Source organism: Choloepus didactylus, chromosome 4, assembly GCF_015220235.1.
Source record: "Choloepus didactylus isolate mChoDid1 chromosome 4, mChoDid1.pri, whole genome shotgun sequence".
NCBI lineage: Eukaryota > Metazoa > Chordata > Mammalia > Pilosa > Megalonychidae > Choloepus > Choloepus didactylus.
In genome coordinates this window covers 121540467-121553938 of record NC_051310.1, presented here as the reverse complement: position 1 = coordinate 121553938, position 13472 = coordinate 121540467, and the positions used below count along the sequence as shown (strand labels likewise).

The following is a 13472-nucleotide window of genomic DNA, read 5'->3' as shown; positions in this document are numbered from 1 at the left end:
CCAGAAATATATCAAAAAGTGTAACAAGATAAGAGTAATTAAAATTACAGTTTTACTAAGGGGAATTTTTTATTTAGGAGAGATGGAATTTCAAATCAGATAGTGTTGGAAAACTTGTCAAAATATTTGGGCAAAAATATTAGAGCCCTACCTTGTGCTACACATCAAAATATATTTGAGAAAAATTGAAGATTGTAAGGCATATAATGGAGGTGACAGTAAAAGAAATAATAAATATTTCATCCTACTGTACCCAAACATTAAATGCTCAGTACCTAAAGCTCAGCCTTTGCTCCCTTCAAACTCTCTCCCTAGGTAACCTCATCTTTATCCCTGGCTGCAGTTATCACCATTGTAAGCAAACAGATCCTTCCTCTGAACACTGGAACCGTGTCACTTCCTACCTGACACCTCTCAGAAACACCAGAGAGCTCCTGAAGTGCAATCTGCTCAAGAGGAATTTATGATCTTCCCCTGCAATCCTGGTCTACTTCCAGTGTCTCCTCTGGCAGTGCCTTGCATCACCTTCCACTGCAAGCCAGGGACCAAGGAATCACCCTTGAAGACTCCATTTTTCCTCATCTTCTGTATCCAGTCCACCACCAAGTCCTTTCAATTTTAAGATATAACTAACTCTTGAATCCTTCCATTTCTCTCCATTGTCAAAGCTAACACCCAGTTCTGGAATTCCATAATATCCCCTTAAGTAGTCTACCTATGTCCATTTTAGGCCCCCTCCAATTTCCTTTCCACCTTTCAGCCAGGATGACACTTACAAAGCTCAAAAATAATGGCTTCGTGTTCCTGCTTAAGCCACCCAAATGATTTACCCCCACTTTTAGCCCTAAACATGACTTATAAGCCTCACAGTATGGTCTGGCTCCTGCCCATGGCTCCAGCCTCATTTTGCAACTCTTTCACTCTCTCTGAGGCCAGCCACAGTAGATTGCTTTCATTCTTTGATAGGTATCTCGCTGTCCCCTTCCCCAAAGCCTTTGAAAATGCATACTTTCTACCCTTCACATAGTTAGCCTGTAGGCTTCCTTCTGATCTCAGCTCAGACATGATTTCCTTGGAGAAGCATCAGGTATCTCTCTGACAAGGCAAAATTCCCCCATTATATTCTTTCATTGAAATATATTCCCTATATTTATAGCACACATGTCAGTTGTGGTTTTATATTTTGTGGTGTGTGATTATTTCATTTATGTCTGTCTTCCCCAGTAGACTCTAGGCTCTTTGGAGGCCAAGAACCCTGAGTGCCTTTGCTATGTGTGGTGCTTGGCACATAATGAATATGCCATAAATATTTGTTAGATGAATGAGGAAGAGACCAAGGAACATCTTTGTGTGGTATTAGTTGTAGTCACTGCAATTAAGTCCTGTTTCTCTGGTCCATCCACTGGGACTTGGTAAAGTGTGGTCATAGACATCTCTTCTAGACAATGGTGTCCATAATAACTTAAACAGGAGTTCAAGCCAAAATGTTGAGTTCTAGTCCTGGCTTTGAAATGATGAGTCCCTGGGCAAGTCATAACTTCTTTAGGCCCAAACTCTAAGTTTCACCTGCAGATTAGGCATCTCCTTCTGCCCTTGGACTCTCAGAAGCTGCTTTCTCCATGTCCTGTCCTTCTCCCTCCCTGGTTCTCTCCTCCCTCCTTTCCTGCCTACCTTCTCAGCTGGAAACGGCAGCTTCCTGCAAAGGTAGGACAGGGCCTGAAACAGAGCTGGCTTCTCTGTGGGAGGGTTGGGAGGAAGGACACAGCGTGGGTACTAATTCCATGGGACAGCTTTGGTATTCAGATACTACTGCTGGATATTGTTTCTTCCGACAAACTAGATTTGAAAACAAGGCTTGAATATTTGACAGGACAAGAATATAGTCCAAAATGCAGTTTGTTTGTCTGTAAGGAGCAAGGATATTAATTCATCAAACTTAACTGGTATAAACTAGGAGCGTTGTTTGGGTGTATTTCCCCCCTTTCTTGTTTAATTGGGGTGACATATACTCAGATTGATCTCAGTGATATTTCAGTATAGAATTTCAAGCTGCTGTTGTTTATTTTTTAGGTATTTTGCCTAAGTATTTCCTACCAAATGAAGAGAAGTAACTTGGCTTTCAAATGAGAATGCTTCTTCAGAAGAAAGACTTACCAGGCAACTCAAGAAGTTGCCTTCTCTATTTTTCCTGATTCTTGGATCCCAAACTATCCATCAGATGATGTCCGGCTTCAATAACCAAGGTGTAGACTCCATCGTGTACCACAGACTGTGAAGTGATACTTGCAGTGGTCTCACTGTGTTAATTTCTCCATCTCTAAAATGGATGCAGTGGTTCTCACCAACCTCAGGGTGGTATTATGAAGTCTCTGAAATGATGTTAGAAGAAAAAAGAGAGTTCTTAATCTGGAAGAACAGTAAATCTGTATTCCCTATCATATTCTCCAATGTGCATGAAAACTTCAGAAAAGAATGTTTACACTGGATATATATGTATCTGATTTGACAATTCTAAACTACACCCCAACCACCCACTTCAGAATAGGAAAAAAAAAAAAAATCAGAAGCCTACAATTGTGTAATATGTAAATCTCTTCTGGACTGGAGCCCATCTCTGTGGTTTGGCAACACAACCAGCGCAACCTCTCTTTTCTCATTTCTGAAGAAAAAAAAAAAAAAACAGAAAAAATACTCTGAGAATAAAGGTAATGATTAATCTATCAGGCACAAAAAAAGGATCATTTGGGGGATTTCAGGTTCTGACTTGCTATTTCAAACAAACAACAGCAAACAGGGGATGGCAGTTTTACCAGAAGAGGATTAAGTCACAGCCTCAATTGGGACAGTGTTTGTATAGTTGGAGAATCTCACCAGACATCTCCAGGAATCTGTGAGGAGTTGTCAGAATATCCATTTTCATGTTCAAGTGAAAAGTAAGGACCAGAACAAGCAGATATTGGTGGAGAGAGTGGTCCTTGGAGAAGCCCCAAGATGCAGTCTGACAAGGGACAGAAGGCAAAGAGCTTCAAGCAGAAACTAGCCTTGAAGAGCAGCTTAGCTAAAGAAACACTCTCCGAGTTCTTGGGCACGTTTATTATGATTGTAAGTATTTCCTGATTTCCTGAATTCTGACTAAATAATGCCTCCCTATCTGCCTAGCTGGTGGTAGAGAGTTTTATTTTGTTTTTAAAGTTAGTTATTGGAGTCATTTCTTTCCAGAAACAACAGGTTATTTCCAGGCTGTTTGGTTATTTTAGTGGCCACAATATTGCATTTTCATTAATTCATTTCATTTATCCACAAAGGTTTATGGAGGTGGGAAGAGGGGGAAACAAGCATTTGCTTCATTTCAAGGATTTACTCAGACCCTAAAATGACTTTTGTGATATAAAAAGTCAGTTGTTTGAAATTTTTCTCATTGATTAATTAATTTATACCCTATTTGCTTTCCACATGCATTTGTGGCAACTCAGTTATCTGAAATAAGTATTGGCAGTCAATAATTATGGATGGCAAGAAACAGGTCATTACTGTAAGTACTTGGCAAATATTATATTGTCAGATCACTTGCCATAGTCAAGCTCCTGATTTTGTATCCTTTTTTCCTCTATTTAACTCAAGCTAATCTCCAAAGATCTTTAATTAGACAGTTTCAAGAACCTTCTAGATATGAATGATTCTAAGAATCTCTTGAGGATTTTGTCCAGAGACTTATTCAGCTATTAATAAGAGATTGGAAAGTTTTCTTAAGTGGTGTGGGCTCTAGGCTTTCATCTTGCCGCATAGTCCTCTGTTGTCTGGATCCTGCATTTTTAGTTGGAGTCAGACCATTTATGGAGCAAATGTATGGCAACATTTGTTTTTAACTTGCTTTAAAAATAAAAACCTACTTAAAGCTTCCCTACTCTGGATATCAATAATTTAAGTTTTCTTATGGTTATAGAGAATTGCCAGCAAACTTTGTGCACAAAAAATTCCTTGCTTTGGGTGAATACATAATAATTTGGAGGAAAGTACAACGAGCTTAAGTTGTGTCAGCAAAGTGGAGATTGATACACGTGAATGTGAACACAGAAAACTGAACTGGTAGAAAATGAAGAGTCAAAGTTTTCTGGTCTCTAAGAGCCTCTTCTTTTCCTGATTCACACAAGTATTTTCAAGGTGTTATGGACAATTCCTTGCATTTCTGTATTTCCCTTGTCCATAAGCTCTTGCTGCTCTGATCGCAATTAAGGTAGGAGAAGTTAGATGGGAAAAAGAGAAAGAGCGAGCCCACGACTCCTCTGATTTCCATTCACTGCTTACTGAAAAATCACCCTCAGCAAGGCAGAGACCCTTGAGTCAAGTTACTTGACAATCGTGTCCCAAAGAGAGGGGTTTCCACTGCAGACTGATTCAGCCCCATAATGACCTGCAGTGCAGAAAAGTGAAGCAAATAGAGCTACAGTTCTTAGTACTCTGCAGAAAAAAAAGAGGAGGAAGTGAAATAAACATCCTTTTCACAACCTTTAAAGTTAACAACCTCTTTATTTCTTAATGACAACATGTTTCATAACCCTATCCCTCCTGAACTGAGAAGGCGAAAGTTGCTTTCACCCTTTCATTATTCTACTCCTGCGACTGGTACTAGGGGAATACTTGCCCCATAGTATTCATGGTGGGAGTTAAAGAAATAATATCTTAATATTATTGTATGTTAAAAAATTAAACTTAGTATATTCTGGCTAATGCTAGTCATTTCCTGAAATACTGCACATTTATTTTCAAAGTGGACCCTGATGAAATCCATAATTGGGAAGATAGGCTTAGATTTTGTGGAGGTTTGTAGGAATGGGTAAACAAGAATTTTCTGCACAAACACAATAATTATTTAATCAATAAAACCTAAATCAAAAGTGATCCAAAGTAATTATTTCTGCTTTATTGGAAAAATGTACATTTATTCCTTGCTTTTTCCCATAAAAATCTTCCCATGATGATAAAGCAGGGAGGAATGGGGACATTGAAAAGATAGAAGAGGATATGCAGGATTCATCAGTTTTTCAAATCATGAAGTTGGTTTCTCCCCTAGACCCAGGCAGCGTACTACCATTTTTCTCCTTCCTCTCAAAAAATTGCTTTTAGGGAAAGCATCTCACATTCACTCATACCACAGTGTAAATGAATAATAAAGCCTACTGGCAACATTAAGGGAAGAGAAATCCATGAAAAATTCTTTGTAAAACTATAACTAATGTTAACATTAACTAGTCATAAGCCAAAGAACTAGCTCCAGTTTAGCCTTTTAGACATCTGGATAGCCAGGCCCTTTCAGCTTTGCTAGTGTCTGAAAAAGTTTGCAGTGCATCTTTCCGATCAGAGAGAAGAGGTTTAGAAGCCTTGAGCTGCAAGGACAGGGAGCATGTGTTGAGTACCCTCTGTGTGTTAAGTTCTTTTGATACATTTGTTTAATCCTTACAATAGCTGCATTAGGAAAGCTTTATTATCAGCCATAAACAGTTGGAGACATGAGCGTTCAAAGAGACGGAGTGACTGGCCCAAGCCAGGAATGCAAAGAACTGAGATTCTTTCTGATTCCAGAACCTATGCTCTCCACTCCCATTGCTGGAATCCCTTTTGCAATGTCCCTGATAGATGATGAATCAGACTCTCTGCCTCAACATTTCCACAGATTGGAGCCATGGGTTACCTTTTATTTACTTGCGGCCATTCTAATTTACCTGTTGTGCACATGGATGAGACCAGCCCTTCTGTTGTACACTTAAGCAAGTGTCTTTACTTCTCAGGATCTCTAGTCATTTCTCACAGGGGCTACATTCCCTCTTTGCTATTCCAGGTACCCTCTTCTGTCTTCAAACTTTCCAGGATTCTTGGTTACAGAGCTCATCTTATTGAAGATGCTGAGGTGAACAACCCAAGAAACCACCATATTTCCTCCTGAAGTAGAATAGCTTCCTTCCAAGGTGGCCTTCAGAGTACGCAACTTCTACTTCAATAGTGGAGAAGATAAGACATTAAATTCATTGCTCACACAGTCAAGCTTCTATACTAGAGATCCACCTCTTAGCATCACTAAGAATGAAAAATGCAAATAATTCTGCTAAAAGTATTCCTCTGGATCTGTGTCCTGAAGGGGAAATAGAGAGGGCAGAGGCCTGGGACACAGGCTACGGAAGGGTTGGGGGAGTGGGCAGTGTAGGAGGGAAGGAAGTGGGGTGGTATATGAGAAGTTTCAGGCATTGCAGTGTTTTACATGTCTCCTCCCCAGTCCCTTGATGACAAAACTTCCCTCCTTGCCAGAGTTACAGAGTTCGTCATTCATTTCTCGGCTGGTTCTCAGATATGTGGCTATAGAAATTCTAAGGCTTTAAAACTGCTCTTACAGAGTATCCTCAGATCTTAGAGTAGGCCTATTATATATCAGGGGCATTTGTTTCAAATGTTCTTGAAACAGAAGAATATACAGGTGGCTTTTAGAGTAAAATAAACCAAGTTGGAGGAGACATCCACTGTGCAGGGCATAATTCAGTACAATTTTGGTCTATTTCATTATTTAGAATCCCAAGTACTAGTAGACAGCTCTGAGATAGGATGGGGCCCTTTTTATTTGAGAGGGAAGCTGAGGCACTGGCTGAGACAATCACCTCTTCTCCTGATCAGCACACAGCTCAGTTGCCCTCCCTTATGCTCGCACTGGCCTGGGGTTTCCATTGTACTTTTCCTCCGAGGAGCTCAGAATAGTATCCTCCATGGAGATAGACAGAAGGTGATTGTGCTGGTTTGAATGTATTGTGTCCCCCAAATGCCGTTATCTTTGTAGTTTTGTGGGGCAGAAATTTTGGTGCTGGTTAGATTTGCTTGGACTGTGCCCCACCCAGCTGTGGGAGATGATTCTGATGAGATGTTCCCATGGAGGCATGGCCCCGCCCATTCAGGGTGGGCCTTGATCAGTGGAGCTATATAAATGAGCTCACTCAAGGAGAGAAGACGGAGTGCAGCTGGGAGTGATGTGTTGAAGAGGAGCAAGCTTGCTAGAGAGGAACGTCCTGGGAGAAAGCCGTTTTGAGGCCGGAGCTTTGGAGCAGACGCCAGCTGCCTTCCTAGCTAGCAGAGGTTTTCCGGATGCCATTGGCCATCCTCCGGTGAAGGTACCCGATTGCTGAGGTGTTACCTTGGATGCTTTGTGGCCTTAAGACTGTAACTGTGTAGTGAAATAAACCCCCATTTTATAAAAGCCTATCCATCTCTGGTGTTTTGCATTCTGCAGCATTAGCAAACTAAAACAGTGATCAACTCCATTTTGCCAGGTGGGAAATCAGGTGTAACATAATTAAGAGGCTCACCCAATGTCACCCAGCCAACGAATGCAAGGCTGACATTTTGACTCCAGTCATTCTTAATGTGCTATCATTTGATGAGGATTAACTCCTTTCAGGTGAAAGCCCAAGAGAACTTTACTAACCTGTTAGCCTAAAATGCAGTGGACCATAGAGGTTATTAAAGGACAAGATCCTATATAGGACAGAAGTGATCATGGTAAGGAAATTTTATAGATGATGTGCTAGCATAGTATTTTTGGACATCTCCATCACCTATAACCCTCTTGAAATGTTTTTTAGCACCAGGGATCTGAGGTGTTCACCTGGTCCCATGCATAGCACCGGTGTTTTTCTCTAGTTCTTCTATTTTCCAGATTCTCCTTGAGACCACCCTTTTGGTTTAGGAGCAAAGGACCCACCAGGAAGTGGGCCTCAAGAGACTCTCTTTTGCTTTCTGACTTGATAGCCTCCCACCCTTTCTCTGTTTCTTCCCTGCTTGGGTCTAGTTTATTCCATTGCCAAACTGTCCCCTACTCCACACCTGGGATGGCCAGGATTGGGAATCCCATGGAGCCAGAGCTGTCAGGTTGCCAACAGGTGGTAAACAGGAAGTCTCTCCTCTCAGCAGTGCCCTGGTGGATTCAGGCCACTGGTGGCTTGTCTGCCCAAGATGTGGAGGGATTCATTGTCCTCCAGCCTCACAGCCTGGCTTTGGGATGAAGTGGTCTCAGTTGTCTGACCCCTGCATCTTTCTGAAGAGAGAATAGAGTCTTGTCCACGGTCTCACAGAATTCTGTCAAATGCTCTTTTCACAGGAGGAAATCAATGAAAACTTCCACAGTCAATCCTATCTGCTTCTTGTTATTTACTTGTGATTTATGTTCAGTTCTCAGTTCTTCATGGATTTGTACTTCAGTATCGGAGTGTTCTGTCACTTTAAGAAAGTCGAAGGTTCAAAATCTGAGCGTGTAGAAACACTTGCACCGAGGGTTCTGCTCCTGGGGGATACAAACAGGCCTGAAGCAGGAGTTGACACTTAGCTCTACCTCTTCAAATACTGTGATAAGGACAAGAGTGGGTAAAGGGGGTTAACATTTATTGAACATACCTCATACACCAGATGCTCTTTAATCCTGAAAAAAATCTCATGAGGGAAAGGAATTATTCTCATTTTACAGATGAGGAAATGAAAGTTTAGCACAGTTAAGCAAATTGCCCACAAGCAAGTATGTGGTGGAGCTGGGATTAGAATCAGATCTCTTTGGCTTCTCTTCACTGTGCTGACGTTATCATTCTCATGGATGTTTTTGAAATTTTACTACTGTCGAAGGTAACAATACATGCTATTGTATGTTTTTGAATTTATGTACATGGCATCATAGCTTATATACCTTCTACTACTTGAGTTTTTCCCCAAAAGACATGTTTTTGAGATTCATTTAGGAGCATAGAGATGGAGTTAATTCATTTTAACTATTGTGCAGTGTGGTGGTTTGTTTATCCATTTCCCACATAAACAGTTATGTTGCTGATGACTGATGCTGCTGCAATGGACACCTGTGTGCACATGTTCAAGAGTTTCTCTTGAGCATACACCAAGCTGTGGTTTGGTGGTCCTAGGTATATCTTCAACTTCACATGTATTGTAAAATTGTTCGCCAAAGTGCTTTCAAACTTATGCTCCCAGCAGCCACAAATGAGTTTCCAGGTTCCTACATCTGACTGATTGTTGGTATTATTCAACTTTTATATATTTGCCCCTTTGATGGCTAGAAATAGAATTTCATTGCAGTTGTAATTTGCATTTCCTTAATTATCCATGAGGTTGCTCAACTTTCAGAATTGCCTATTTATATCCTCTGCGCATTTGTCTCTTGGTGGGTTACTTTTTCTTTTTGGTTGTAGGATGTTGGTGTTTATTTAAAATCTAGACATTAAAGATATTTTATGATTTCTTATTAAGGTTTAATATTTTGACTTTCATGTTTTGGTCTTTAAATCACTAGAATTTACTTTGATGTATGATGTGAAGTAGATGTCTATTATTTCTTTTCAGAGAATAGTCAATTGTCCCTGTACCATTATTTGACCAGTCTGTCCTATCTCAATTGATTTTGATGATAGCTGTCATATTCCAGTTCTCATATATATGTAGTTTTATGTCTTGACTTTATTTGATTTCATTGTTCTATTTGCCCAAACCTGCACCAATCCCATAAGTTTTGTTAAAATCACTTTATAAATAATTTTCGTTATCTGATATTTTTCTTCAATATTTTCTTGGCCATTTGTTGCTCTGGATTATTTCCCATGAATTTTAGGATCAGTTCATCAAGTTCCACAAATACCCTGTAGAGATTTCAATTGGAATAGCATTAGATTTATATATTATTTTCAGTAGAACTGACATTTTGGAATATTGACTCTTCCCATCCATGAACATGAAATAGCTCTTCATCCGTAGGGTTGATTTTTATAGTCCTTATTAAAGTTTTATAATTTACTTTGTATACTCATATGTATCTTTTGTTAGATATATTTTCTAGGCACCTTATAGTTATTGTGACTATTGTGAATGCTATCTTTTTAAAAATAATTTCTAAAAAATAATTTCTAGTTGCCTGTTATTAGGGTTTAAGAACAATATTGATTTTTATATATTGATTTTGTATTCAGCAAATTTGCTAAACTCTTTGACTAATTCAAGCAAGTTTGTAAATTATCTTGGATACTCTGTATAGACCTGCACTGTCTAATATGATAGCCACTAATCATATGGCTACTTAAATTAAAATTAAACTTAAATAAAATTAAAAGTTCAGTTCCCCAGTTTCACTAGTTGTATTTCAAATGCTTAGTAGCTACCATATTGGACAGCACAGATATAGAACATTTTCCTTACTGCCAAATGTTCTATTGGACTACCACTGAGCTAGACAAGCATTTTTTTCTGAGACTAATGCAGGCTTTTATTTTCTTTCTTTCTAATCCTTAAATATTTAATTTCTTCTTCTTATCTTATTCTAGTTAAAACCTCTAGTGTAATGATGTGTATAATTCACACACTATACAATCAGTGGCTCTTGGTATAATCCCATAGTGAGGCATTCACCACCACAATCAATATGAGAACATTCTCATTTCTTCTGAAAACAAACAAACAAACAAACAAAAACCCCACACCCCCATACCCTCCTATAATTGACACTTAGCTTTGGTATAGGGCCTTTGTTACAATAAATGAAAGGATATTACCGTGTTACTGTTAACTATAGTCCTTAGTTTGCACTAGTTGTAATTTTTCCCATATACCACCCTATTATTAACATCTAATACTGATGTATGTTAGTTCCAGTTCATGTAAGAACGTTCTTACATTTGTAGTTAACTACAGTCATTTCACCTGTAGTGAAACTACGGTTTCACTGTTAAACAGTCCCAGGTTTTACCCGCTAGCCTTCCTTCTAGTGACATGCATGATGACCCTAGCCTTCCCCTTTCAACTGTTCTCACACTCAGCATTGTTAATTATACTTACAGTATTTGGTTCAATGTTAATAGAAGCTATAATTGTAGACATTCTTGTTTTATTACCAACTTTAAAGAACCATCTTCTTTAAAGAATATAATTCCTACAGATTTTTGGTAAACATTCTTCACTTGAGTAAATAATTATTGTCTATTTCTCATTTGCTAAATCTTTTCATTAGGAATGATTGTTGAATTTTTTCAAATATCTTTTCTGCATCATTGAAATGAGCACATGGATTTTTCCTTTTATCTGTTGATGCAGTAAATTACATTGATACATTTTTTAGTGTTAAATCATTCTTACCTAATCATGCAGCATTTAGTTTGCAATGTTTTATTTAGGATATGATCTGTAATTTCTTTTTCTTGTGTTGTCCTTTTCTAGTTTTATTGTCAAGGTTTTATTAGTCTCATGAAATGAATTGGAGTTCTTTTCCTCTTTTTCTATCTTCTGGAACACTTTTTATAAAATGGAGATTACCTGTTTATCAAAGATTATTTGTGGGGAGAGAGTCTTAGAGAGAGGAGATACCCCAAAAAGTTATAGGTCTAATTCAAATTTTCTGTTCTTGATTCAATTTGACAATTTATATTTTTCCTAGAAAATTGTATTTCATCTGCCTTTTCAAATGCAGCTTTTCAAAATTATTAGTGCATTGAAAATTAATACTTTGAAAATAATATTTTAAAATGATTTTTATAGTATTTGCTTATGGTTTTTTAACTCTCTACTGGATCTGTGATTATGTACTCTTTTTAATTCTTAAGGTGGTTTTCTTTTATTTTCCACTTCAGTAATTCTTGTTTTGATCTTTCTTACATCCTTCTTTCCTCTTTGAGTTTACCTGGTTTTCTTTATCTAATATACTTTGTTGATGCTTTTCAAAACAGTATGTGCATTTAAGGCTTTATATTTGTCTTCCAAGTCCTTCTTGAGATGTTTCTTGGAATTTTCAATGGGTTATGTTTTCACTGATTTTTTTTTCCTTTAATCCATACAATATCTGTAAATGCACCTTAACATTTGTTTTTAACATTAATTTTGAGAATTATCTTTTTTAATTTCTAATTTTGTTTCATTATAATCAGAAAAAAGGGTCTAAATGATATCAGTCCTTGATTATTTATCAAGACAAATTTAATATATGGTAAATTTTTGTAAATGTTCCCCTGTGCTTGAAAAGAACATGTGTTCCTTAATTATGGTATGCAAGTTTCTTTCTATAACCATTAAATCAAATTTGCTGAGTTTTTGTTCAAACTTTCTGTATCTTATTAATTTGTGTCTACTTGATAAATTTCTAAGAAGCTTGTAAAACTATTCTTAGGCTTGTGCATTTGTCACCTTAAACCCACAATTTTGCTAAGTTTTGTTTCAGATCTTGAGGTGTACAGGTTCAGTTTTCTTATATATTCTTAGTGATGTGTTTCATTTATCATCATTTTCAATGACCATCTTTATCTCTAAAAATGACTTTACCTTAAAGTCTATTTTATCTGATGTTAATTTGATACACCAGCTTTCTTTTGGTTAATACTTTTCCTAAACCTCATTTTCCAAGCTTTATTTCAACCTTTCTGAGTTTTTATGTCTTAGGTGTGTCCCTTGTAGAAAATTTATAGTTGAATTTTAAAATCCAGTTTGAGAATCTCTGTTTTTTAACTGATGAGTTTAATTTCTTATATTTATTTGTTATGTATACAAATAAATTTGGGTTTATTCTATCAACTCTCTCTCTTTCTCTCTCTCTCTCTTTTTCATTTTCTATACCAGGCTTTTTCTTTGTTTATTTTCTCCTTTCCTGACTTCTATTGAGTTGATAAACTTTTTTTATTCCTTCCTTTTCTCCTCTATATGTCCTTTCTACTCTCTAAGTATTTGCCCTTAAGTTTTAAAAATGCATTATTGAGTTAACAAAGTTTAAAGTAAGTCAACGTCTCTTCTTGACAACACACAGATTTTTTAAAATCTTAATTCCAATCAACCTCTCCATGTTACTTTTCATTGTTGTCTAATATTTTAAGTCCATCCTCATTAGTCATCACTATTATTCAATAATGTTTTTAATTGTGAATTCTTATTTAAATTTGCTATCATTTGCCGGTTTCTTTGCTAATTATTATAGCATACATCCATTTCTTTCTTTTAGAGGCATTCTCCTTCTTTGTGAAGTATTTCCTTTAGGAATTTTTTCAGGAGGGGTGTATGAGGGATAAACTTTCAGTCTTTGTTTCCCCGAATATGTCTTTATTTCATTCTCAAGATTGAAAGATATATTAGCTGAGCATGAAATTTTAAATTGATAATTGTTTTGGCTTGATATTTTTCAAGTGTCATCCCAATGTCTCTATTATTGTTTTTGACAAGTCTGTTGTCAGTCTAATTTTTGTCCTTAATAATTTACATTTCTCTGATTGTTATTGAGATTTTCTCTTTGTTTTTTATTCTGAAATTTCATTATAATATGGCTGGAAGAGACCATATTTTTCTTTTGGAGGGCTCAGAATTCATTGTTTATCTTCAGTTTAAGGACTGGCAATTTTCAAGAATTCTGGAAAATTCTCAGCTTTGTCGCCTTGCCTCTTTCCCTGTCTATTTTCTCCTTTTAGAACTTCTTTTGT

The 13472-nt window shown here is 37.2% G+C and overlaps 1 protein-coding gene across 1 annotated transcript in view; it reads left to right on the top strand.

Annotated features, from left to right (window-relative positions):
* The first annotated feature begins 2713 nt into the window (after positions 1 to 2713).
* AQP9 (aquaporin 9) overlaps positions 2714 to 13472 on the top strand; it is a 51531-nt gene continuing 40772 nt past the window's right edge. The window contains exon 1 of the mRNA XM_037833854.1: positions 2714 to 3102. Within this exon, the coding sequence (XP_037689782.1) occupies positions 2992 to 3102 (111 nt within the window). The 5' untranslated portion in view covers positions 2714 to 2991. The remainder of the gene's footprint in view (positions 3103 to 13472) is intronic.